Source organism: Colletotrichum lupini, chromosome 2 (assembly GCF_023278565.1).
Source record: "Colletotrichum lupini chromosome 2, complete sequence".
NCBI classification, from domain to species: Eukaryota; Fungi; Ascomycota; class Sordariomycetes; order Glomerellales; family Glomerellaceae; genus Colletotrichum; species Colletotrichum lupini.
In genome coordinates, this window is record NC_064675.1 from 148488 (window position 1) to 174985 (window position 26498).

General features: G+C 53.4%; 9 protein-coding genes across 9 annotated transcripts; 6 read left to right on the plus strand and 3 right to left on the minus strand.

Annotated features, from left to right (window-relative positions):
* Positions 1-10: 10 nt before the first annotated feature.
* Positions 11-797, plus strand: CLUP02_02424 (uncharacterized protein; the record flags this gene model as incomplete). The annotated part of the gene is made up of 4 exons (XM_049281456.1): positions 11-37; positions 101-248; positions 462-727; positions 762-797. The coding sequence occupies 4 exons, from the start codon at positions 11-13 to the stop codon at positions 795-797; spliced, it is 477 nt and encodes a 158-aa protein (XP_049138599.1).
* Positions 798-924: 127 nt separating this feature from the next.
* Positions 925-2286, minus strand: CLUP02_02425 (nucleotide sugar dehydrogenase; the record flags this gene model as incomplete). Its single annotated transcript, XM_049281457.1, has 1 exon — positions 925-2286. The coding sequence occupies one exon, from the start codon at positions 2284-2286 to the stop codon at positions 925-927; it is 1362 nt and encodes a 453-aa protein (XP_049138600.1).
* Positions 2287-2692: 406 nt separating this feature from the next.
* Positions 2693-3193, plus strand: CLUP02_02426 (uncharacterized protein; the record flags this gene model as incomplete). Its single annotated transcript, XM_049281458.1, has 2 exons — positions 2693-2863; positions 3023-3193. The coding sequence occupies 2 exons, from the start codon at positions 2693-2695 to the stop codon at positions 3191-3193; spliced, it is 342 nt and encodes a 113-aa protein (XP_049138601.1).
* CLUP02_02427 (uncharacterized protein) lies at positions 3079-3420 on the minus strand (the record flags this gene model as incomplete). The annotated part of the gene is made up of 1 exon (XM_049281459.1): positions 3079-3420. One exon carries the CDS (start codon positions 3418-3420, stop codon positions 3079-3081), a length of 342 nt encoding a protein of 113 aa, XP_049138602.1.
* Positions 3421-4342: 922 nt separating this feature from the next.
* CLUP02_02428 (uncharacterized protein) lies at positions 4343-4522 on the plus strand (the record flags this gene model as incomplete). Its single annotated transcript, XM_049281460.1, has 1 exon — positions 4343-4522. The coding sequence occupies one exon, from the start codon at positions 4343-4345 to the stop codon at positions 4520-4522; it is 180 nt and encodes a 59-aa protein (XP_049138603.1).
* A 2886-nt stretch (positions 4523-7408) lies between these two features.
* On the plus strand, positions 7409-9560 carry CLUP02_02429 (polysaccharide deacetylase; the record flags this gene model as incomplete). The annotated part of the gene is made up of 5 exons (XM_049281461.1): positions 7409-7617; positions 7679-7743; positions 7799-8738; positions 8801-8968; positions 9404-9560. 5 exons carry the CDS (start codon positions 7409-7411, stop codon positions 9558-9560), a joined length of 1539 nt encoding a protein of 512 aa, XP_049138604.1.
* A 4636-nt stretch (positions 9561-14196) lies between these two features.
* On the plus strand, positions 14197-16773 carry CLUP02_02430 (glycosyltransferase family 2; the record flags this gene model as incomplete). Its single annotated transcript, XM_049281462.1, has 4 exons — positions 14197-14325; positions 14402-14827; positions 14882-16459; positions 16546-16773. 4 exons carry the CDS (start codon positions 14197-14199, stop codon positions 16771-16773), a joined length of 2361 nt encoding a protein of 786 aa, XP_049138605.1.
* A 2605-nt stretch (positions 16774-19378) lies between these two features.
* On the minus strand, positions 19379-21769 carry CLUP02_02431 (uncharacterized protein; the record flags this gene model as incomplete). The annotated part of the gene is made up of 12 exons (XM_049281463.1): positions 19379-19511; positions 19566-19779; positions 19884-19976; positions 20059-20158; positions 20196-20290; positions 20344-20441; positions 20510-20596; positions 20660-20714; positions 20780-20841; positions 21069-21214; positions 21297-21362; positions 21443-21769. The coding sequence occupies 12 exons, from the start codon at positions 21767-21769 to the stop codon at positions 19379-19381; spliced, it is 1476 nt and encodes a 491-aa protein (XP_049138606.1).
* A 749-nt stretch (positions 21770-22518) lies between these two features.
* Positions 22519-24279, plus strand: CLUP02_02432 (polysaccharide deacetylase; the record flags this gene model as incomplete). The annotated part of the gene is made up of 5 exons (XM_049281464.1): positions 22519-22726; positions 22816-23021; positions 23077-23172; positions 23223-23371; positions 23430-24279. The coding sequence occupies 5 exons, from the start codon at positions 22519-22521 to the stop codon at positions 24277-24279; spliced, it is 1509 nt and encodes a 502-aa protein (XP_049138607.1).
* Between the last annotated feature and the right edge of the window lie 2219 nt (positions 24280-26498).

Consider the following 26498-nt stretch of genomic DNA (forward strand, 5'->3'; position numbering starts at 1 on the left):
TCAATAGATAATGCACCGCGATATGGGTATGTGGGATGTGGGATGCGGGAAAATGCCAGCAGAGCAGATCGCTGAGACTAATGGCCCATGGGAAACCTAGACCACAGCATGGGATATCAGATATATCAGTCGCCCCGGGTCGCTAGTCTTGCAGGACGGGCGCGCCATCGCGGGGCAACCTTTTCCTGACTTCACCGTACCATTGCGGATGGGGAACTTTCTCGGCAGCTCGGCACCGCCAACGATGGGTTCGTATCCCGATTGAGAGTTGCGTAAAGCACACACTTAGACGATGGATGGAGTAGGCTGTGCCGTGTTTCCCGACGGATCTTACGGGGACCGGTTGCTGTAAGGGATTAATACTGGTGGTGCGACACGTCCAACGATGACAACGACGGCACTTCTCTCGCTCTCACAGACTACGGCGCGATTCATGAACAGCAAACGATAATCACGATCAGGCGAAGAGGGACTGCTATGGGTATTGCAAATAGGAGTCGACATTAAGGAAGAGGAACGAATTCCTGGAATATGTATCTCGCATCTATCTTCGACGGCCGTTAATGCGCTCAATTCCGATCTCGTCGAACGCGACCGTTTTATCTACCAGGAAAGAGGAACCAAAATATCCGGGACACCATTCAACGAAAAGGAAACGAAGACAAAGCACAAGGAAACCCGAGGTATTACATCCGTCCTGCATATCATCTGCGCGTTTCAAACTGCCGTTTGCTCCAATGTACACCAACCGCAAACAACAGTGTCGCTACATGTATGCGCCAGAAAAGCCCAAGTGAGTAACGAAAATTCCACTGATTGGAGGAAAAAGCAAAAATCGTGAGAAGCATGAGGGATGTGGGAGAGTGATGACTGAAGAATACGCCACCGTCAGCCCAAGACAGCCGCAAACCTTGGCCGAAAGTCTTAGTTGCACCACATCTCAACACGAGTCTTGTCGAGCTGGTCCAGGACGTCAAAGTCAAGTCCTGTTTGTCGGAAAGCGACAATGATCATGTCGAAACGCTGCTCCAGCGACCGCGCGTTCCAGTCCTCGACGTCCAGGCGCGCGATTTGCGGTACAGCCTCCTGCTTGACGAGAGGATCGGCCCAGCAAACATCGACCTTTTCCGTCAGCACGAGGCTTTTTGCGAGTTCGAGACCGGGAGAGTTGGCCAGGTGCGACTGGCCCTTCTTGAAGCCCATGCCCACGACAAGGACGCTAGGTCTCAGCTTCTCGGCGCACAGTGTGTCAACCGCGCGCTGAGCGATAGCCATGGGGCGAGCTCGCATCTTCTCCGTTGCGTGTTGCAGGAGAGGAAACTGACTGTTCGAGAGAAGGTAATACGGGTTGACTGGAATACAGTGACCGCCAACGCCGAGGCTGGGCATAAACGGCATATATCCAAAGGGCTTGGTCGCCGCGGCACCGGACACCTCGTATGGGTCAACGCCGTGGCCCAAACAAGCATCGGCCATCTCGTTTGCGAACGCGATACACATCATACGCTGGCAATTCTCGTACAACTTGGTCATCTCTGCGACTTCGGGCCGAGACACAGGGACGACATTGTCAAACACCTGCGAGTACAGGCGAACAATGGCATTGAGCGAGCCTGGAACCACATCATCCAAGCCGGAAACGATTTTGGGAATGGCGAATGCAGGCGGCTCAACTCGGCCAGGGTCGACTCGTTCGGGTGACATGCCGGCAAAGAGGTGACGCTCCTTCGCCAGAGGCCCGAGCAGCTCTCTCGTCATACCGACTGCGACGGACGATTCGACGACAACCACCGAACCGGGGCGAGCGTATGTGGCGACGTTCTTGAGAGCAGATTTCAGAAAGGAAGCGTCAATGGTCTGGTCTGGGCGCAACAGTGTCGGAACCGAGATGAGGAAGTGCGTGGCAGCTGCCATGTCGCTAGGCTTGCAAGTGAACTTGGCCTTGCTGTCTGGGCCAAATTCCTCGCCAAGACTCTGGACACGCGCCTCAGAGACATCAAAACCGAGAACGTTGAACTTGCGAGCAAAGTTGCCCACAAGGTGTTCTCCAACGTATCCGACACCGATGACGGCCACCAGAGGTTCCGCCTCTAGGTCAATGGAGCTTGCAACCGTGGCAAGCTCCTCATCCGATTCGCACTCCTCCGTGGGAGGTGTGATGGGGTAGTAGCCATCATGAGGGAAGTCCCATACTTGAGGCTTCGTCTCCGGGGAGTCGAAAGGATATCCGTTGTGGCAAGTCGGAGAACGCTCCGGGGTGTCGGGAGTGAGCATCTGGGTATCCATTGCAATGGAACGAGGGTGTGAACGAACGATGAGGGCTTCTACAAAACGAGTGGCGGGGTAGGCCTGTGAAGATGAAGGAGAATATCTTTTCTGATATCTGCCTTTGGGAAAAAGTCAACTACACTGCCAAGTGTCTATAGCTCTTGAAAAGGGCGTAAGAGTGGAAGAGAGGGGCGCACGGAATGGAAGGAAGAAAGCCCTTGTCAGAGGAAAGGAAGCGGGAGTTAAAAAGACTTGCCAACTGAGGCACTGACATGATGGTCAGGCACAAGGAGGAAGGAAGAAGAGGAGACAGCCCACTCAAGTTGACCCTGCCCCTGGCGTCAGCTTTCTCGAGGTTGCCCAGACCAGACCGTTGCGGCCGCCGTCCTCCATGGCAGCACCAGAGCAAAGCAATGATTGAGACATGGCATCGAACTGGGTGTTGCCGGGCCTAATCGGGATCCACGTCTGGTTTGCAGCATACGGCATAAACGCCATGGTAGTGGTGAGGCTCCCTCAAGCCAGCCCGGCGGCACGCGGCTGGAGAACAGCGACGGGGCCGTGGACAGATCAAAGTCGAAAAGCAGAACGACATGTTAGTTTCAGGTCGAGGCTAGCTCCCGAGCAGGCCAGAACTTGGGGTCAAACAGGCGACCATGAGCAATAGTTTGTCCAAAAGCAGTCCATGGCAAAGCGGCCTGAAGGTGGCTGAAGGTTCCACCCCCTCAGAGCGCAACCGCAACCACAACCACAGGCGCGCTTCGGCAAGACGACGCTGCACGGAGAAGATTACAATAGCGCAATATGGCATCAGCACAACGACAATGGCAGAATACTGCTCAGGCCGGGTGTGTCCAGACTCTCGTTACTCACCAGCAAGATCATCCAGCGTGGAATCGCCAAGCTGGCAAGCCCGGATGCATGAGGCAGGCAAAGACACTCATCTCCCCTGTCTGCCCATGGCACTCTCACGGCTCGCCGAGATGTACTCCGACGCTTGATGTCATGCAGAACGCCCCCCGTCAACAGTTGCTGAGGGCCAATTTTTTGTGAGGAGGTTGCTGCGGCCTGCTCGGCTGGCCTGGGAGTAAGTATGCTTTCTTGGAACTTGGACGCGGAATTCGACCATGACAATCTTTGTTGCATGGTCATATTCGAGGTTCGTAAGCGGTGGTCCAGGGTACTGCTGGATCGAGATGAATCGAAAAGGGCCGGAGGTTACGCTGGGGTCACCTTCGCATCTCACGGCCGAAGGGGGTGCTTGCTTGGCCACCGGCCTTGGGCGCGTCGATCACGCATGGCTGGATTCTTTTCACGGAAGAGATTTCTCAACCTCTCTTTTCCGGGAGTGTCCCAAAAAAAGGCCTGGAGGTCATCTTCGACAGAAACCTTGCGAGAATATCGACAGGGGGTCTCCAAGACGAGAAGAAGGGTGTATGGGCAAGCTGGAAAAGAGCCAGGATGAGGCTTGCTTGCAGAGTACGGACTGAAGGCGGCGTACAGAAAGCTCCTTCGGTCTCCGTATTCCGTATGCCCATATCGAGGTCGACGGAAGCCACTGTCTTGGCAGCTTGATATCGAGTCGAGAGTCGATTGAGACGACGTTATGTGTCGAAGCACAACAATAGACAAGTAAGTGTACGGTTGTGGAGGAGATGATTGGTGTGAGGAACGAGACAAGGAACGTTCGGTCAGCTCCCCATGGATATGCATACGCATATGCATATGCATATGGGAGATGCATATGCAAGTGTCATGCAATATGCATTACGGCAGCATGATGGCGAGGGATCCGCCCCCGCCAATGCTTTATTGCATCTCGGGAAAATGCTGGGTGGTATTGCATGAGTGCGAAGTCCACAAGGGGCGGGGTGTCTCTCATCCCCGCTCGACTTTCTTCTTTCTTCATCTTCTCCGTTACTGCATCGCCATCTTATCATTTCCACACGCCCCCTCCATCATCACCACATCACCCACCCACCCTCCTCCATCCCCCCCGTCCGCTCCTCCTTCGTGAGCTACGTACTCCGTTGTACATGGTGGGCTCCCAGCTTTGTGGGGCACGAGCCCTTCAATGGCTTTCCGGTCCGTCCTCCACGATTCCATCCCATCAACCGCCCCGTTCGACACCGATCCAAGCTTCCAAGCCACAAACGGCCCTTGCACTGGGCGGCATACACGTGGTGGAGAAACCCGCCAACGGACAACTGTTTCCCTCAGAGACGCCTCTTTTTGTGCTGTCCGCTCTCTCTGACCCTCGTTCAGGAAGAGAAGAAGAAAACATCAACGCCAAGAACCTCCCTTCATCTCGTCATTCTCGGCTCGGGACCGGCGCGGCGCCTTGGGGGGATGCGCTTGTGTAGCACATGTGGCGGACCTACCAGCTGGATTTCATTTTCGGGACCTCTCAAGCCACAGCGGACTTCTGTCAGCCAGCAAACAAGCGGCCTCTGGTATTCCTACTGAACGATGCTATTTGCAGTCCCGCCGCCTGGGGCCAACATATGGCTCGAGCCGACGGGTTGTAGCATGATGCTTTATTCAAACAAGCAAAACCTCTGTCCGAAACGGGGCGCTGAGAAGTTTTGATCGACAGCCAAGTCGCACACCGTCGACCGGGACGGCATCATCAAGCATTCGGCTCGTTTCATACCACGAGGGCAGCTCTTCTCGAAAGGGAGCCAAAAGCGGGAATCTGCCTCTGCACTCCTATGTGGCCGTTGACGACGGCTTCGACTGTAATGCCGTCTCCTCACCACGATCTCGCAACACTTGCCGACCTGTCTCCCGATCACCAGAAGCCCACTGCAGCGTCCACGGACGAAGGTGCACCGCCACTGCGCGCTTCTCATACTAGTTCTCTGTAGTTCAAAAGACTTTTTCAATGTTCTGACCATGGGACTTGCCATCGTGCTCGGTGGGTGCCCTCAACACTAGCATGATTGGTGGGACTTTGTGCCCTCTTCTCAAGCTGACGAACCAAAAGATGGGATGGCAAAATGCGTCTGCGCTGGTGCCATCTGCACTGCAAATGCAAGATGCAATACAATTATAGAAATACAGAGGCACCCCCAACGGATCGGGGATGGATATTGGAGCCGCAGCTCACAGCCCTGCCAGGTCGGCGCCAAGTTCTGCCAACAATGCAAAGAAGACGAGGTGCATCTCAATCTTTGTGTGAGGTTAGGGATGTCATTGGCCCCAGTCATGATCGCACCGCTTCAGTCTGGTGACTTGTACGTCCTTAGGCTTTCGGTTATACGAGGAGGTCTAATCGATGAGGCTGCCGTCTTTACTCAATCTTTCGCACCTTACGACCTTGTCCGACCTGATGACATCAAGAACCCAACAAGCGTAGGCTGACCAATACTCACGGGGACGAGAAACTCTCAACGTAGTGTCTGCCTGATTACTGAAAGAGTTGGTTTGCGGAGAGGAGGATGCTGACGGCACTAAAAGATTGGAGCAAAGCGACATTTTTTTGTTTACTGCCAAGAACCAAAAGTTCTGTGCCCGTTTGTTGGAGTCTAGGAGGCAGGAAATGCCGACCAGAACCTCGCTGACGAGGACGCAGCAACAAGCGTAGTAGTGTGTCGCCGGGTATCGGCGACTGCACCTCTCGGGTTCATTACCAAAACCTCGGAGACAGCCAAGGACCGGCGCGTCCGTAGGAGGACAAGCCTGACCAGCCTGGGGAAACACAAGCCCGTCCATTCGGGTTGTCTGCTGAAAGATTCCGATCTTCGCACCAGCTTTTCGGGGTCGACATACGACGGTGAAGAGAAGCAGACGAAAGACAACGTATCCTTGTTCTCAACTTGGTCTTCGAAGTCATGCGGCGAGACCATTCTCGCGGTCAAGTTTCATTTCGAACATCGATGCCGCAGGACACGGAACCTGGACGAGCGAATTTATTTGAGAAGAGACAAAGACGGGTGTCTAGGTACTTCACCATGATGACTCCCCGCCTCTCATCTCGTCATGCGCATCTTTACACAGAGCAAAGTTTTCCTCGGATAATCCAATGTGGATAATTGACTCGGGGAATACACCCATATCCAGGGATTCTGGACTGTTCGGGGGCATCTCGTCGCCCACGGGCAGCCCCCCGGTTGCATCCCAGCCCTGGTCTTTGATCTTCCTCTAGGTATGCCCCTGTTACTTTCACAAAGCACATCATCAATCTATCATCAGGGCACCTGCAGTGGATCTTCGGTCTGTCTGGCTGGAGGTTGGCATGCTGGCCTGACTGGATACGTTATTGCCCAGCTTCTGCAGCTCCAAGTCTGCAAGGGCTCAATAAGTCTGGTCTCACTCAGCCCATTTCATACTCGATTGGGAGAAAAATTTTCCTTTTCACCGTTAGCCTGCCAACGCACACCTTGTCTACCATTCACCGTCCGGCTGTTGGACGGCTGGCCTCGTACACGAGCAATATCTGCCGATCCCAGCCTTTAGTCGGGCACAACGGGGCCGTGATCGGGTGAAAGCTCATATGGGTTCATCTCTTCGACCCCGCGAGCTTCCCGTACGGCGCACCTAACCCGGCTCTCACGGCTCCGCAACTCGTATGCCACCTGTCGACAGCCTATGCGTCAATGTCTGGCATGTAGTCATGCTGGGGTCGCGTACGAATAGTTGGGTCCGAAGCCATGGATTCAGCCATCTAAAGGATCGTAGGACGCAATGTCATGCTGAATATTGGAGTCTTAGCCCACGATCTGACGAAGCGCCGCCTCGTATCGAGAGGGTTGAAGGTGCCAGCCTACCTTTGCAAGTGCCGTTTCTCCCGTCTGACTCCATCCATCTTTGACCTGAGGAATGCCATTATATGCGCTTGGCCAGCGCCATTGATCCAGCTGCCAAGTCACACGCTCTCAGCCAGCCTACTCTTGCCCTCTCTGTCAATACAACCCGAGGGACTGGACTCAACACGGCGTCCTTGGCAGGTCTGTAGGAGCAATATCCATCTTCGTAGTGTAAAGCCGAAGACCAGTCATTATCGTCGAGGAATCTCTCGTAAATACCGCCCTTCGCCTTCTTTGAATCATTCCGGAACCTATTCTCCATCTTGCCCGCAGCGTCGATCGGTCGGAATCATACCCTCTTTGCCTTGCAGACTGCCTCACATTCTCTAGCTATGCATGCGCTTCTGCCTATTCTCCTTTCAGGGGCGGCCATGGCCGCCACTATAAACGCTCCCCTGAGAAAGCGCGCCGAGTGCGGGCCCGGAATCGGGTCCTGTGATCCGGGCCAGTGTTGCTCAGAAGCCGGCTGGTGTGGAACGACGGCAGATTATTGCGGCGGCTCGCAATGCCAACTTGATTACAGCGACTCTTGCTATACCTTGTAAGTTCACGTCGGTCGAAGTTTCCACTGTGCCGCACAGTTGCTAACCAAGCCTCGAAAGCTTCCCGCCACCTGGTGCTAGCACAGAGAGTATCGCGCGGCCCCTCGTGGGCTCCGTGCCTTATGGTGTGTTCATCTGCCTATGCATCGTGGGACGGACCTAACTTGCATATCCGTCTAGGCTCAATCATCACCACTTGCGCCAACCCAGGAACCTTGGCATTGACCTATGATGATGGCCCTTACATCTACACCTCCAACCTGCTCGACATCCTGGAGGCCCAGAACATCACCGCCACCTTCTTTGTCGCCGGCAACAACATTGGCAAGAACCGGATGGACAACCCCGATACGCCTTGGCCGGCCGTAATGCAAAGAATGTACGCCGCCGGCCACCATATTGCAAGCCATACATGGACCCACCGCAACCTGAACGAGGTCAATAGCACCATCCAGAGAACTGAGATCATCTACAACGAAATGGCATTCCGAAACCTATTCGGCTGGATTCCCACTTACATACGCCCGCCATTCCTTGAATGTGACGCCGGGTCAGGATGTCAGAACCTGCTCAAGACGCTCGGCTACCACATCATCAACGTGAATATCGACACCAAGGACTACATGTATGATTCGCCTGAAGAGATCCAGACCGCCAAGGACCGCTTCTCCAATGGTGTCTCAACAAATGCGGCAGCAAACAAGTACATCGAGCTGTCCCATGATGTGCACTATCAGACCGTGGTCAACTTGACCCAGTTCATGATTGATACTGCCAAGGCGCGTGGTTATCGCCTTGTGACCGTAGGAGAGTGTCTCAATGACCCCAGAGAAAACTGGTACCGGTCAGCGGGTGGCGCCATTAGCTCCGGCGTCGCAGTCGGCACGACGAGGACGACGACAACAACCTCGGTGCCCACTTCCGCGGTCTCGACGCCTGTATCATCGCTACAGACCAGAGCTACGTCTAGCACAACATCAACCAGCGTCGCAACTCGCACATCGTCGTCAAGCGTCCCTGCTTCGACCAACGTATCACCGGACCAGACCTGTGGTGGTACCACGGGTTACACGTGCCTCAACTCAGCGTTTGGCAACTGCTGCTCCTACTATGGATTCTGGTAAGCCTCTGGACGCCTTTGACGCCATGAATGATACGGCTGACATGCTCCCCTTAACACAGCGGCTCAAGCCTTACATACTGCGGAACAGGCTGCCAATCAGGCTTTGGATCTTGCTCCCCCCAGTCATCGGCTGTGGCCGAATCTTCCAATGGTCTCTGCGGAAGCCAATGGAATGCCACTTGCAAGAACTACGGCACGAAAACTTGCTGTTCTCAGTATGGTTACTGGTATGCTTTTTTACACTTTTTCTCTTCCTCCCTGTTGACCCTGGCCTTCGGGCCTGGCCCATCCGCAACAATTAGTCGCAATAAGTCGGCATGCTGATGAGAATATTACAGTGGCAACTCTGCGACGCACTGCGGAACAGGCTGCCAGTCGCTTTTCGGAACATGCAATTGATCGGGCTGTGTTGTTTAGTGCAGCATATATTGCCAGCCTGCATCTAAGCTTGAGGCTGGTCGCCATACTCGCACAGCATGGTCGATCCTCGGGGACCTCCCCCTCCAGCCCGGGGGAGTCCCCGTACAGATCATCTTTCTGCAATATATCGCGCAGAAGATGACAACGAACATGAGGGGCAAACTTTGCAAACCTTGATTCACATATTATTGTTTTTTTCGGTCGGTCGGGCTATGGAACCGGTAGAAACGACCGTCACGCAGTCTATCGAGAGACGCCAAGGCTGTCGGCGCGGACGCACTGCTACCTGGCTACCAGCTACCACCTACCTTTACGATCTCTACGGCCGAGAAGCTGGGATACAGCTGGAGAGGGATTGGAATCATTTGCATTGCAGCAGAAGCGTTGGAATACAGTTAGAACGCATTGGCATGTGGACGCAGAGAGGGCTTGGAACATTTGGAGGAGGCAAATAGTTTTAATGATAACACCTAATCGAGCAGGCGAGAGGGCATGTCTCGACCTACATCGTGCGTTTGCGACATCTCAACGGCCAGTGTCGTGCTTGTTTTTTGCAATTTGAATTGTTTCTCCGGACGATGCATGTCTTGGAGCGCGATTACAACGGTTTTCTTTGTGTTCACCTTCCATATACGAGGAGCCTCCGAACGACACACCATTCCATATGTAACATCGAAGAAACGCACGCAATTATCGTGGTCAAGTCAGCTGAAACTATCAGACATTGCGATACTTTACTTGGACACCTGGCAGCAAGAAACGGGGAAACGTGTCCCGAATACCGGAGAAAACACCTTTCGCCAAAGCAACTCCAAAAATTGTTTGCTGCACTACGACGTATGACGAGCTTGGCCGAGCCCTCGGGCGATGGGTTCGGGAATACCATGTGGTGGGACCGGCTCTTCAAGGGTAATGTAAACTAGAGAGCTGAAGCGAGAACCTGATTAGATGTCAGTTAGTTCCACTACCCCCTTAGCTCACCCGCGCGGCACCTGTCTCCGAGCTGCCAAGGGGAGCAATAACTACCAAGACTTTACCCGAGCTTACGTGGGGAGAAGAGATGAAGGCAAAAAAGATGCAGGTAAGCAAATAACTTGAACTTTACCTGTTCTAGGTGCCATTGAGCTTAGCACACTTGTTGACGATGTGATTGCTTGAATGGGACAGGAAGAGACTTGGTGCGGAGCGTGGATTGCGAGGGGAGGGAAGACAGAGTCAGCCTACGGCTTGATTATTTACCCGTCCATCAGAAATATGTTGAATCGAAGCAGTTTGAGCGCATCGACCTACTCGATGGCTGACGAGTGTGTCTTTCAGCCCCCACTAGCCACACTGACAGAGCACGTAGTGAGGCCTAATCATTACTTCAGAGTATGCTTCATCGCCCAGCCTGACGGATCGACAAGTCTAAGCGAGTCCTTCATCTCAGCTCCGCTATATTTCACTGCTTTTGGTGTTCGGGTCGCCTAGAAAACAGCCTGATCTGCGTGAATCTGTCATTCGATGTTTGAATGAAGTGGTTATAGGATGAAGATGCGTGGCCGGAGTTAAACCGGCCTCGAATTTGATGGAGGCGACGAGGAGGGGTGGTCGGGGGCGAAAGACTACGTGGAGGAGAGGGGGAAGACGGTACCGTAGCATTTCGTGGGGGAAATCGATAGCGCCATGCTGCAGCGTGTGTTCACCCAGTGATATCCAAGGTCGGGCAGTACTGAGGCAAACTTTTGATTGCATTCGTAGAAAAGCCAAGGAGAAGGGGGATGGCCGTCAGGTCCCGTATGGGTGATGTATGGGTGCATACACGAAAGCCATGTGTGCCATTTGTGTTGCCCCGTGTCGTTGTAAGGGCTTGGGTTAGTTCTGGTGTGAGGATCAGGTCTATCCTTTGCAATGTCATTCGTGCCCCCATTGACCACCGCCCTGGTTGATGTGTCTAGTGTGTGTCTGTGTGTGCCTGTGTTAAGCCTGTTCTCTTCGTCCTGCCCTGCCGGCCTCTAGCGCTGTTTCTCACCTTATTTTACCTCAGAAACGACTTACCAACTTCCCCATATTTCTCCCGCACATTTCTCCCCTGGTCAGATTTTAGCAATTTCACCCTAGTTCCCCGAGGTGCCAAGAGCGCGTAACCTTGGAAAACAAGGAAGAGGCTACTGCAGGTCCTGGGATCCCGCGCTTCTAGCGCCGCGCTCAACTCTCACCGGGGGGCTTAAGTGGGGCCGCTTCCGCCGCTGATGGACCCACTCAACCCTCCCGGGGCACCGACCACGCAATATCGGGGTAAACGGATATATGCATAATGGAATATTCTATCCGCCGGTAATTACTCCGGTTAATGGAGGGGGCGTGTGCATCTTTCCCCGTTCCCGTCCCCTGCGTTCCATTTCCACCTCGGTCAACCTCACCCTCTCACAACCTTCACGAAAGACGACGACGACCACACACATCCACACCCACCCCTCCCGCCTCCCCGTCTCCCTTCACAATACCTAGGTCCCTCCCCTCACCCACCACCTGAATAGAATTCCGCATTGTAACGACATGCAAGCCGCTTCCGCATCGCTAGGCGCCCCGCTTTCCATCTCCCACACTCTCACGATCCGCCTCAACCCCATCCGTCCAGTCATATTGGCGAGGGGGCTGATGGATCATGGATGAGCTGGGGCTGGGAATCACGTACCGGCCATTCGCAACCTCAACCACGGACTATAGGCGCACCCATACGATGGTGTGATGTTGCATCAACGCCACGCTTTCTTCTTGTGCCGCTGGCTCGCCGCCAGATTTGCCATACTGCCTGGCCACCACTACACGCACACGCACGTACGCACGCACCACGCAAACCCCATGAGGTTTTTGGTGCCTCTTTTCGTACCGTCAAACCTATGCCCAGCCGGCTGGCAGCAGACTTCTCGAAAGCGAGTGTCCTGATTCTATTACCCAGGGTCTCTAACAAAACAAAGAAGCAAGCGTTTCTCAGCTGCTCATTCCCAAAACAGATACGAAGATGGACAGAAAGGGACAGGAACGAAAAGAAGGGTCCTCTTGGCCGTGTTTGACCCTCGTCTGCTTCGAACTCAATCCTGATTTTTTTTCTTCTCTTCTCTAAGCTGGGCCGGTTGTGCCCGTGCGACTCTCAGACAAACCGTTAATGACCCAGATATTGCAGATGGCAGGCAGGCTTGGGGGTTGAGCCAAGGTTGTCGAGCTGAGTCAAACATCAGCCATTCGTCCCGTCTTTCCAGTCATCCGAAGTTCCTGACAGACGTAGGGAACCACAGGCGCAGCATTGGCTCGATCCTACACACATTAGGCTGCTTTGCTCCTCTGCGTCCAGTGGGTGCATGCCCAGTTCGTCCACTAGGAGTTGTCGGCCAGCGTCCGCGTATGGAGGAAATGAGACTTTAGCTCACACGCTCACGCAAACTCACGATTGTGTGCCTGACTGAACGCGGCAGCCCTGTTCGGCGTCTTTCACTTGGTGCCCAGAATTCAAGCTTACTTGTGTGTGGAGGCATCCATATGCAAGGACAGGCACTGTACAACTTTCCTGCCCACTCGTGCAGCCTGCGAATCCATAAACACGGGCTTGGCACGCCGGGGTTGATCTGACTTGATTCGATTTACAGCTCACTGCTGCAGCAGCCAGCAACCATGAGATGTTGTTGACCCAGCTTTCTCGCCTCTTCAAATCCTTTCTTACAGGTCGTCTCTGCAAAGGGAAAGAGTGCGATAGGTAGAAGGATGTCGTCTAAATGGAGACGATGCTGGCCCTACCCAGGGAGCCGAGCAAAGTCCAGCCCAACCCAGCCAGCGTTCTGCATCTGCGGCTCTTCTCTCATGCTCTCCTCCCCCTCCTTTCGCCTCTCCGTGCTAGTTGTTACTCAGAAGCGAAGATCAGTCGCGAACACTACCGGAAGAGATTCATTCGCCCTGAGCCCGAGCTCAAAATATCTCTCGTAGCTGCACGTTGCAACTCGCACTCTCAAGCAGCGGTGTCCTGAAGTTGAAACTGACGTGTATATTGGACAGGGGTCAGCGGAGCATCACCGCGCTAAGTTGAGGACCGATCACCACCATCGACCACCAACCCCGGTCAACGTCGCCGTTGCCCATGTCTTGCTTAACGAGCGGCTCCCGCCTTGGGGTGTAGCACTGACCATGCGTCTTTCGCTGCGCGCTGCGCCATCTCTTGAGCGGCTCTCTCTCTTTTGGTGTGTGCTTGCGGGCTGTATTTCTTTTTGTTCCGAAGGTGGATGTTGCTGTTTTCTGCCATTTCCACGCCATGCCACATGTTGTCGTTGAACGCCACAGCTTTCCTCGGACGAAGCCGATGCCCTTTTGGGTGTTGGGATCCTCTGCTTGGGGTGAATTGGTACACACAACACATCGACCGATGCATATCGCTGGTCTCCTTCTTTGCATCCCAATCCGTATTCTGTCGATCATGGCGTTCTCGGGTTCAGGCGTACCTGCTGAACAGCAAGAGATTAGCGGCAGCACCAGCAATACACAGTCACAGAAGAGCTGGCAAAGCCCTATGTCAAGTGGCCGGCGTCAACTCGGGGGCGTGTGAACGACCGTCGACTAGGCATACCGCTGTCTGTTCGTCCACGGTCCGTTGACCTGCAGCCGCCGACGTGTGCTGCTGAACCTTTTTCAAGAACATGGGCCTGGTTGTCTCATCTCCACCACCAACCACACACACGTTTGGCAGCAACGGGACTGGCTTGTTCCCCTTGCTGCCTTGCCTCCCCTTGCAACATTTTTCTTCGTGATGACACCAGATGGCGTTTGATGTACTCCCGTGGCCGGTCGGGTGGGAAATCTTCGAATCTGGTCCGAGTACAGTGTTCTTTTGCTTGCTCAGCTGACGCTAGAAGTCATGTTGCTGTCGCCATGCCAGATGTGTGTATGGATATCGTTCGGCCAAGCCTAGGAACTGCAACCAGTCAATAGTCCGTATTTGCGAGACATGATCGCACGTCGTTCCCGCCAGAAAGCAAGTCCAGTCAGTTGATGGGCAGCATGGCGGCCCATGCCTTACCCCAGCCAAGCTGCCGCCACTCTATTCGAGCCTGAGAAGAGACCTTTGATTCCGACCCAGACAGCTGGTCGGATCAACCGCCTCGTGAGGCTAGCCCCGAATGTCGAGTCCAGGTCCGGCGTGCTGATGTTACCCTCTTTTACCCCATGCCGGCCCTCTTTTTCTCTTTTGACCGTCTTCTCTCGCAGGAATAAAGATTCATCCTCCACTTCTCACTTTTCACTCTCTTTCCTCCTCATCGGTAGGAAACTTTGCTCTGTTGCCTCCGGCAGTCATCACATTCGTTTTGTTGTTGGCCCGACTCCCTCCCAGGATCTTGATTAGATCCCTGACCCTCCGCCCCTTCAAACATCCAGTCTCTCGCTCCTCATTGTGTGCGCTTGATCCTCCTTCTCTTGTCGTTGTCGAGGTCTTTGGTTGGAGTCTTTCAAGCTTCACTTCCAATTTACACAATCTCAAGCCAGCCACCATGGCTCACCGTCCCGCACCGCCACCTCCTCCCATGGCGGAGAGCAGCCGCCCTCCCCTGTCTCCTCTCTCAGGAGCTACAACACCGGCTCGTAGCCAGCGAAGCCTCTCTATTCCGAGGCCATTTGGATCTCGAATCCAGTCACAGGGCTCTGTAAGTCGAGATACACCTCCTTTCTGAAAGAGTGCCATAATACTGACTGGCTAGTCTGTCGTTGGCTTCACCACAGAAGACCTCCCCTTCGGCGTCCGTACACCCGGCTCCTTCGGTCACCGCTCATGGCAATCTCGTGGCGGCGAGTCTGCTGCCTCCTTCGTATCTTCCGTCCAGACTGAAGAGGCGAAGCTGAGATGGGACTCTGACTCGGAGCTGAAGCTTGTGTCCAAGTCGCTCTTGCGGTTCCAGAAATGGTGTCTGCTCATCGGCTTGCTGTGTATCAATGCTGCCCTCATCTACGTGTCATTCACGTACCACGTCGCCCACTACTTCTTCATGGTGCTTCTCAGCTCCAACACCGTCCTCCAATTCATAATGATCGTCTTTATTCTGGGCCACTTCATCTTCAAGGGTATCTTCTTCTGCTTCCGCCGCAAAGAGAAGGTGCCAGAGACCCCTGAGAGAATGGTCATGCTTCTGCCATGCTACAACGAGACGTTTCAGGAGCTTACTCGATCTCTGGACTCTTTGGTTGCGCAGAAGAACATTGACGACCACCCGCGCATGATCTTCATCGTGGTCGACGGCAACGTCAAGGGCGCTGGTATGGAGAAGACCACGCAGGAGTACCTTCTCGAGGACATCTTAGAGCCCGGCCCAACGCGCTTCTTCGAGAACGGGTACCGCGCTCGAGACGGTCTTTTCATGCCGACCAAGATCCAAACTGGTTACTACAAGGGCATTCCGTATGTCTTTGTCGGCAAGCGTTACAACCAAGGCAAGCGTGACAGCTTGTGCTTTGCCCGTTCGTTCTTGTACCATTTCCACAAGCGCTCCACCAACATCATGACCATGTTCAGCAATGAGCTGTTTGAGCATCTGGGCAACGCGTTCGTCTCCCAGGGCCTCGAAAATGTCGAATACCTCGTTGGTATGGACGCCGATACTGTGTTCGATGAGTTCTGTATCTGGGAAATGTTGAGAGAAATCCGCAAGAACCCCAAGCTCGTTGGTGTCTGTGGCCACGTCTGTGTCGACTATGACGGCAAGAACTGGGGTCTCTGGTCGCTGTACCAGTCGGTCGAGTACTCCCAAACCCAAGGTCTCCGTCGCATGTTCCAATCCCGCATCACCGGAAAGGTCAACTGCCTCCCCGGTTGCTGTCAGCTGATCAAGATTGACGAGGCCACTTTCGGCGACGAGGTCCTCCGCCAGCGGTTCGGATACTGCCCCAAGCCCAACGATCTCATGACGCAGCACATCATGGGCAACTACTCGGAGGACTCGATTCACGCCAGCATCATCTTCTCGCTCTTCCCCCAGCGCCAGACCGCCCAGGCCCTACGCGCCAAGGCCTTCACCATTGTGCCGCAAGACTGGAAGGTCTTCCTGTCCCAGCGCAAGCGTTGGGCTCTCGGTTCAATCTCCAACGAGTTCGTCATGATCTTCCGCCCCGGCATCATCCCCATCGAGCGTCTTCAATCCATCATTGCCGTCATGACATGGTTTATCACACCCTTCATCATGGCCGCCGTCATCGCTTTGATCATCATCCTCTGCCGTCGTGGTGATGAGTTGGTGAGGGATCCGGTCTTCATGTCGCTGTTCGCCCTGCTCTTGTTCCGATACGTAAGTCTCCTCCCTCCAAAGTTCTTTCGCTTACCCTGTCCGACCGACGAAACTTGAGACAAAATTCTGACTTCGTGGTTACACAGATCTACTCCTTCTGTATCGGATTCTGGCTACCGAGAAACATGCTCGAGCGCATGCAATACTTTGTCGGCTACTTCTTCCACCTGTGCACGTCGCCCTTCCTCAACATGATCATCTTGGGGTACTCCCTCGTCTACTCGGACGATTTCAAATGGGGCAAGACCCGCGAGGTCATCAAGGGCGGTGACGACGAGAAGATGGACGCTGAGGGCGGTCGTGGCACTCTTTAAGAGCCTCGCGCAAAACAATCCACATTGCTGGATGATGCGCGCTGGCACTAGGGGAGTCACTATTGTCCTGGCGTCGCGGCATCCCACACACCAAGACCGAATCGGGCGTTTCTCAGCTGACTACTTTTTGCTTGTTTTTTTTTTCTCTCTCTTCACACACATTTCTTACTGTTGAATCATTCATGTGGCGTTTTTACCTTGCTTGAGGCTGAAAAATATGGGAACATTAGACTTGTCCAAGTCAGACGAATGGGAAAGCGTGAAGAATATGGGAAGGACCATGATTGGAGGGAAATCGGAGAAAAAGTTGATATCGCATCATCATATCTACATAGCATCTACACTCTTTTGGGAAAAGGACACACAATTGAGGCGAGCTGGATATTGGGAGGAAGCGAAGGAATTCGGGGATTGGTTCACTTAATCTTTGCACACATGCACAGCACACACGGTACCGCCACCATCATCATCACATATCCCGAAAAGAGCTGGAAAGTTCGTACATATCGAAAACCTTGTTGTACAGATGGGCGCGGGTGGAAGAAGAGAGGGGATGATGGTGAGGGGCTGAGCTCCGACCGGGCCTTGATCGTTTCGACTCTTCACAACTCGCTATACTTTCGTCGCCGGGGGATTCCCTGAACGACATTTGTTTTTGGCAATGATTCTATTTCTTTATTCTTAATGTAATTTTTAGGTCTGGTGGCTACATGAAATGACTTATGAAGCATAGATACCTTTCCCATGAGTATCCAGAATAACAATTGACTATCTGAAATTTGGCTTGACATGTCAATCCTCGTGTGCATCTCAATTGATCCATTCTTGACGGGATCGTTTGTGCGTTCATCCAACCTTCTTCGATGGACCATATCGAAGTCTAGTCAGGACGGCGGGCCTTTGTGGCTTGCCATGTGTCATTGAGCTGATGGTATTTCTTTCGTCGGCAATGCGCGCTAAGGCATTTGGGCTAGAATAATGCCAAACTATGGCGAATTGAGTTCAAGATCGATCGCGGTGGGGAGTGAGGCGTCGAGGACTGCCAGCTGAAGACAGCGCCAAAAGTCCAATCGAGGCGACTCAAGTAGGTATATGAGAATCAACAATTGCCATCGCAGTTCGGCGATTTGAGTCCTCACACTTTCATTGGCGTGGATTGTTTTCAATAACAGAAACATATCTTTGAGATGAACCACTTGAACTTCGGAAGCCACTACATTTCATCTCAAGTCCTCCTGGGCGAAACACACTGGACAGTGATGATCCCCTCCGCTATTCGCTCTGCCCTACCACAGTTCGTTCTGGACCGTGCTTCTCAGGCCCAACCACGGGGCTTGCGATGTCCGTGGTGTAAAGGGCGGGAGTAACACCAAGGCCCCGAGTCCGGGCCACTGTGGAGACCTCTGGGGGTAGCGCTGGCGCCGTCCAAGATCGCATTAACCACGGGATCTAGCAGTAACTAGTGTTTTGGACTGGTATTGAGGTAGCCATGGCCCATGACGAGCATCGGTAGGCATGCTCGTAGCCTGGACGTAGTCCCAGCCAAGGGGGGCGTGGGCTTTTGTGTTTCGATATAGCGGTAGATCATAGAAGATCGTGACAGCTTCATGCCCACGATTCTAGCTCGTAAGAAACGACGGCACTAGAACACTGGGGCAGCGCCCGGGTGACACTTCGCCATCCGAGCCCGGCATCGATCCACAGTGCCTCGTGTCCGGGAGGGCAACGGAGGTGATGTCCGTCCGCCTGTTAAGACACTCTCTACATTATGGCCTCTGACTCAGCAAACAGTTGCTGTCGCGGGGAGATTGTAGATTTAAGTCGAGAAACAGAGCGACAACGGTAGTGTCTTGCACATACTTAGTCACTCATCCAAACGCTTCCCCATTGCATCGATTACATTGGGCCTGTGTAGGAGTGCCTGCCTGCCAGGTTGTGTGGCTGCTTAGTACGGACACAAGCTGAGAAGGCCATGGGAGATTCACCTGTGGAAGTGATCCGGCCCGCAACCTACCCATCCATTTCTCCCACGATTAACGCATAATGCCCCGAAATGTCGATCTTGCTCCCCTCACTGCTGCTCACAACAGACTCTACTCAGCAGAGGGAAACGTGGGCCCAGGCCATTGAGGCCGGGTAAACATCATACGTACGTAGGCCAACCAATGTTCCCCGTGTCCGGACCCCGCTAAATGGCATCAATCCTTGAGTGATTTTCAAGACTTCCCACTCAACCGCAGATAGTAATTTGCGCATTATCCCGACAGTTCTCGTCAAAGTCTGACAAACAGTCGAGCTTACTACATCTGTAGAGAACAGCGAGCTTCTAGCAACTAAGTGCTATTCGGAAAAGCCTGAGACTCGCCTGTTTTACCCCTCATCTCATTTGAACCACATCGTATTCCAACCACCAAACACCCGATGGCCGGTAGGGTGTCTTGGTCGTTCCTGGCAAGGCATAGGAATGTCTTACACAAAGTGGTTGGCGTATCACAACGGTCAGGCCCGACATGGCTTTGAAAATACGGGCTAGACAGAGGGGAAGTAGAACCATCCCGGAATACTTGCCACTTCGACGGGTCGACCTCGTTCCACGCCACCATCGTCAGTGGCATCGCAACCCCCTCAGCTTCTTGGCATCAGCCTCAAGGTCGAATCCGAAGACTGCCGGGCGTGCGGCAGTAGGTAATGGTCGGGAACAACCGGACTTTACAAGGTGACACAAACCTTTCTTCCTCCTTCACGTAAGCATGTGCGATTCTGGTACCTTTTTTTATTTTATTTTACCCGACTGTGTGCGAGTACAACCCGATGCGGTGGATTGCGAGCCAAAAACTGCACGAAGCTTCAGCTGTGCCGTGATGCAGCATTGCATCGTGCGTGGTGTGTGTGCAGAATTGGGCGAAGCGAGGAATCCTTCTGAGCAAGTTGGGAGACCGGGGAGGGGGGAGGAGACATCCTGCACAACACGCAATCCGACGGGCGGTATCAAGCTCGGAAGTTGAGCTTGTTATTACCCGTTGTCAGCGGTGCCGTGATGGAATACGTGAGCCGTGAAAAATTTGACCAAATGTCAGGCCTTTCCCCTTCCTCTCTTGAGACTATGGAACCTTTGCTGTGCCCGATGATGACAGGGAAGACGAAGGCTGGAGAAGTGAAAAAGGAGTTGGTGAAACAGGAACATGGTTGGTTGTCTCTAAAGTCTGGGCAAACCCGTGTCTGCACGAAACTGGAGCAGTCAACTGCCTAAAAGGCGCCTCAATGGCGGCCGATGTTGCTGTCAACCCGGCATCGGATCCTCTGCCGACATGAAGGACACTGAGTTGGGATTCTTGGGAAGCATCATGGCTGGGATGCCGTGGGTGTTTGCCAGTCTCTTGTTTGCCTGCCACCGTAAGAGTCACATCAGAACTAGATCAAACCTGATACGCACAGGAGGCTCCAGTGACGACCATGGCCACGCAGGTGGTGATGGTGGACGCAGACGGCCGAGCAAAGCCAAAAGAAGACAAGAAAGCTTCAAGAAAGGCAAGAGGGTGTCGAGAACTCAACCCATAATGCTTGCCTCACCAGACCCCTGGCTGCTGTCATCGCCCGGCAGAGATGCTCTTGAAGCACCATAAGTCCCGTCTCCATTACCGGGGGCGCAAAGAGCATTTTGGTTCCGACTTTCAGGGCAGCCAGGCATCTTCAACAGGAGGGAAATGTCACCATAGGCTTACAACTCGCAACTTACAAAGGAGTAAAGACAATGACAGCCCACCAAAGTGTTGCCAAGCCAATAATTCGGCAGGCCAGGGGCGCTTGTGGGACGTGGCAGACGCTGAGAGAACGTGTTGCTTTGGCTTCTGCTTACCTTTGCACCGTTTGGTAGACCTTGGCTCACCGCGGGGTAAAGCTGCATCTAGCGGGGTTCAACGCCGAAAGGGGGTACGGGGCGTCTCACCCGGTTATCGCATGGCGATACCTCCAAATATTCGCTTTCTCTTAAGGCTAAAAAGAACACCCCCCTCGGTCTCGCTCCACTTTTCCACTTTCTGCCCCGCCTTCCGCCCCCGGTTCATTGCACTTTCACTCATTCATCCACTCTCTCCCGCGTCTCTCATCCACCTCTCATCCACTTTTATCATCTCATCCACTCATCCCATTTCTTCCCCCTCGCGTCGCGCGTATGGCTGGCTTCTCCTCACGCCTCTAGTGCTAGCTGGCACCTTATTAACTCCCAAATAAGGTACTAACCAGCTAGAGAAATGTGACTGCATCTCATCATCCACAGTTCATCCTGCCCATCTCACCTACATGAGAAGATGCGCGAGACTTCGTGAACGGTGACGGAGCCTTCCTCGTTGAACAGCCACGGACCAACGATTCCACGCGTCAGTCGTACAGGTAATAGGGCGATGCATCCAACGAAGGACTCCGAAAGTCGGAAATTATCATGCTATTATCTATCGCAACGTTGGTTGCTCAGTCGATCTGCAAGGCAAGGCTGGGCAAGCAAAGGCACGTTGCAGTGTCCGTACGAGCGAGAGGATGAAAGTCTTTGCATCTCGTTCTCTCATTCTGTCCGATGCTTTCTTTGCTTTTCGCTGTTCAACGGTTCGTTCATGTTGTTCAGTACCCCACAACAGCTGACCCTTGATCGGCCTCGGCGTTCATACCGGCTGACCTCCGGCACAGTTTTGAGCCTCGAAAACAAGTCTTCTTTGTACACCACTTCATCAGTCAGGCACGCGATAGCACCATGTATTATTCCAATATTGTCAGCGCTGGGCTCTCTCAACGCACCATACAGCCTCATGAACCCGAAGTGCCAAGTCGCTAGAACATACACCAGGTTGCCAGCGTGGTCCGAAACTGAAGGCGAGGACAGCCAAGTGGCGTCCCGGCAGACTTTCGTGTTGAAGATGGATAGCAAATACGTTTCTCTGCCGTCGGGTTGAATGCCCATGGCTCGGGATTCTGATTCAGCCATCTGCACTTGAGCCATCCCCATATGTGCTCTCGGCGCAGCGACGTGGTTGCTTTTCCCTTCAGAATGGACCTCTCCCAGCTCGTATTAGTCGATACAAGCAAGCAGGTGACTAAAATAGCCCCATGTGCCGGTAGAGAGTACCATGAACCAAGAAGTGACTCGCTGCAAGGCACCCTTGCTCCTGGTTACCTATCCCACACGCGCCTGTCTGGACAATACCAGCACCACGCGCGAAATATCAGCCGGCCACTATGTCTCTGCGCTGTTGACTGCCCGGGCTGATCTGCCCTGTTTAATTTGCTCTGCTTGGAGCTGGGCGGCCGTCTACTGGCGCAGCTTGCAGTAGCCGATCGCTCACACGCCAGGTCAAGGTTGCATTTTCAGCCCATCCTCAGGCTGCTTATTGCTTAGTTTACTGACGCGAAGACGCATCTGCTTCCGTGTTATATAACAATGGCCGGCCCCGAGCCGTCCAGTCCGCTTTGCTATTCTTCCGGACTACGGTGTAATTAAGTTGTCGAGTGCAGTGCTGCATCGTGTACATTGTCCCAATCTGGCTCAGCTTCTTCTTTATTGAACTCTGCTCTGCCAATTCCATTCGCTAAGCGCCATTTTCTTTTGCTTTAACCTTCGGGGAAGCCCATTCGTTACCACGCATATCCTCTCGCCGTGTCGACTGGCTAGTTGACCCTCCATTAGAATGCGTTTCACAACTCTCGCTTTTGCCGCCAGCTTGGGCTTGGCTGCTGCCCACAGTGCCCATGGCAGCGATGAGCAGCCTGTCCCAAACATCATGGCTGGGAGGAGGGCTTTGCAAGATTTTACTGCAGCTCGTCGGACAGTCCAGCGCCGCGCTGCCCATGCCGGGCCAGAGCCTGCGGCCTCAGGGTTGGAAAAGCGCCAGTCTCCTGACGGTCGCTGCGGTCCCGATCATAACAATCAGGTCTGCGACCAAAGTGACTGTTGTTCTAGTGCTGGGTAAGTTATTATTTGCGCACGACAGCTAGGTCTTCGGGAAGTCTAACCGTGCGACAGGTGGTGCGGTCAAGGCTACCTTTACTGCTCAGCTCCCTCGTGCATGATCGAGTATGGTCCGTCGTGCGATGCCAATATCCGCCCCGATGGACCAGACACGACGAATGTTCCCCGGACCAGACTCGGCTCTGTCCCTTATGGTCAGGCCATCTACCACTGCGAGCACTATGGTGACATCGCCTTGACCTTTGACGATGGTCCTTATATCTACACCGAGGATCTGCTGAACAAGCTAAAGGTATGTCGATGTCTCAACATGTGACTATCAATGAGCCGTGCTGACGTACATGCAGGCATACAATGCCAAGGCAACCTTCTTCATTACCGGTAACAACCTGGGCAAGGGCAAGATAAACGATCCAACCACCAACTGGCCTGCTCTCATCAGGGTTTGTCTGCATTTCTCCTGCAGCTTTGATCAATGACTGACCTCCTACAGCGCATGATTGCCGAGGGCCACCAGATTGCTAGCCACACCTGGTCTCATCAGAGACTTACGACTATCAGCGCCGAAAAGTTCCGTAACCAAATGATCTACAATGAGATCGCCTTTGCTGATCTTCTCGGTTACTTCCCAACATACATGAGGTATGCTCACTGTGATCATGGTCAAGTGTGAAAAGCGTCTGTGTCTAACCAAATATAGGCCTCCCTATTCAGCCTGTGATGCTACATGCGAGGGCTATCTCAATGACTTGGGTTACCACATCACCTACTTCAACCTCGATACCGAGGGCTATCTTCATGACAGCGCCGACCTCATCCAAGATTCCAAAGACATCTGGGATGAAAACGTGGAGGGCAAGGACGTCGCCACCACCAAGTGGCTTCAAATCGAGCACGATCCCGTCTATCAGAGCGTCTATAACCTCACAGACCATATGCTCGAGTCCCTCTTCCGCAACGGATTCAAGTCTGTCACCGTCGGTGAATGTCTCGACGACCCCCAAGAGAATTGGTACCGCTCCGTCGGCGATGCCCCGCCATCCACCGGCACCGCCACTCGCGTAGCCACAGGGACTGCCACATCTTCCAGCGTCGCCGCCCCTACCGGCACTCTTCCAGCTTCCACCAACGGCCGCTGTGGAGCCAACTTTGGCAGCACAACCTGCTTCACCGAGCCCGGTGCAACCTGCTGCTCATCCGCCGGCTGGTGTGGCAACACGGCCGACCACTGCGGCGCAGCATGCCAACCTCTATACGGCAACTGCCAGATCTCCGGGGCATCGAGCTCTCCCGCCCCTGTCAGTTCCGCGTCATCGTCTGCAGCCGTACCCTCGCCGTCCGTAACCAGCTCCGCGCCCGCGGCCACTGGTACCGCGACATCTCCGCCTCTCAGTACCAATGGGCGTTGTGGTACCATGCAGGGCGGCACCACTTGCATCAGCGAACCTGGCGCGACGTGCTGTTCGCAGTATGGATGGTGCGGTGCCACGACAGACCACTGTGGTAGTGGTTGTCAGGCTGGTTTCGGTACTTGCGGTACATCGAACTGATGATAGTCAAGTATGCGTGGAGGCCTCCTGATTCGTCCGTTGATCTTGAAACTTTCGACTTCTCGAGTCACCTCTGCTCTTTGAGCAGAGAAAACAATCTTTAGTGTGTAATCTGATAATGAGACCGCTGAGCTATCAGCGAACTCTCCGCGTACTTATTGGCGTTTAGGCTTAGGTGGAAATCAAAAGGGTATTATGGGCGCTTGATAATATAATTGTAATGAGCAGGATCCTGTGCCAGTTGAATGAAACAAAGGCAACCTCGCCGTCTGACTCAAGCACCCTGTGTTCGTGATCTACTCGGGAGTATGGCGGCTTGCATGTTCGAGGCAGCATTTCTCCCAGTTGTGACCACCTATCTTAGGCCTTGAAACCGTGTAGTGTGCTAATACGAGATTACATCGTAAACTTCTGCTTTTCCATGGAGTCTAACACAAAGCCAAACGACTCTCCTTCTTCTAGCATGCCTCTCGACTGTTCTCCGCAGTCGATTGCATCGATGCGAAAGCTTTTTGTGGACTCTGACCGCTGCGCTGGCGGGCTTACTATTCTCGAGCGTGACATCATGAGTAGAGATCAACTGCTCAGTGCACGAGTCTTGACTCAGAATCTGGGGTCTGGACCGTCCACAAACTTCTGCTGCCCGCGGCAAAAACCTCCGAAAGATGGAGGCCGGGCCGGTGTGGGTCCACCGCGGATCCTTCGGAGTACCGCGTTGCCCGGTTGCCCGGAGAGAGAGTACTGAAAGGCTACATAGAAGGCAGTAGTCGGAAATGCCACGCAGACAAGCCAGATGGATTTTCGAAGTTTCTGGGAGTCTTTGTTCTAAATAGTGAGTTCATCTGAATTTAGTAATAGCTCAGAAAAGAATAGAAAACTTCGTAGGGTCTACGGCAGCTTGGCCACGTTTCATGTGATAGCCGAGACCTCCGCTGGTGGCCTTGGCGTGCCTCTCGGCTACAAGAGCCGGCGGCATCGTGTTCTCTCACCCACATTCGACGGAACTAAAAGATGTTGGTTATTCTCGTATTCAACTCTCTTTCGATCCAACTAGGAGATGAACCTGCGAGCAGCGGGTGCTACACCTTGGCAGGTACACTTACTAACGTTCAGTTGACAAGCGGATGAAACAGCCGGCGGCGAACACCTTCATTCAATTTGAACTATCTTTCACGAGTCAGTAGTTGCATATCAGAGCTGACAAAGTAGGGCAGGTCGGCTCGCACCCAAGATTTTCAAGCAACCGCGAAGCGAACCGATGGCACCGACTAGATGTCGCCAGGCCGAAGGCTGCCCTGTTGGGACCACTTCATTTCGATCTCTATCGACAGTGCCCCTAAGACCTGGGAATTGGGCGGTCAGAGGGGCATGCACAGCCGTTAGAACTGGGTGCTTACTTGGCATTCTATGATCCCCTCTTGGCCCTGGTTTTGGCATGATTAAAGATTATAGCCTGAACTTTGAGCTGACAGAATATGGGTCCTTCTTGGAAGGTAATGCCTGACTGTGATCATGGCTGAGAAGTATCATATCCTATTCAGAGTGTAGCTGAGGTTTGTCAGCGGTTAGTTTCGATATATGCTTCCCGACCATACTGCATACGGCTTCTAATACCAAAGATTAGCTAAATACTAGGTATCGTCAGCGTCAAGAAGGAGCAGGAAAGACATCGCTATTTCCCCCTTGTCGCTGACAGAAAAAGTGATTGAACGCCGTGTCAGGCGCCATTGACACTTCCTTGAGTGGCATTCATTCATATTCGAATCCATCGTACGTTACATCTGGGTTCATGAGAACTCAAAGCTCCTTAGACTGTAAGCGAGCTGGGCGAAAAGAAGCATCCTCCTTCAATCAAAGCCAAACCAATCCTATCTTTAGACTGGACGACTCCATTTCATGCCACTTGCAGGGCTGTGTTGATGGAAGTTGGAACGAACCGGCTAAAGACTTGGCGAGACCGTATCCGCACCGGCCTTACAAGGAGACTCAAATAAACTAATTCGCTTTCCTGGGATGCAGAAAAGATCCGTAGGGCTGTTAAGCGGTGTACAAGAAAACACAGTGGGCAGCCCTTGTTTCAAAACGTACCTGTTGCCCATTGTCGTTAATGCCTCGACGTCTTAAGAAGCGCATCGATATAGCAGCCGGTGGGTAGTTCCAGGTTAAGGGTCCACTGAGCACGAGTCGGGCGGCACGTGGAGAACCACACCAACTTACAA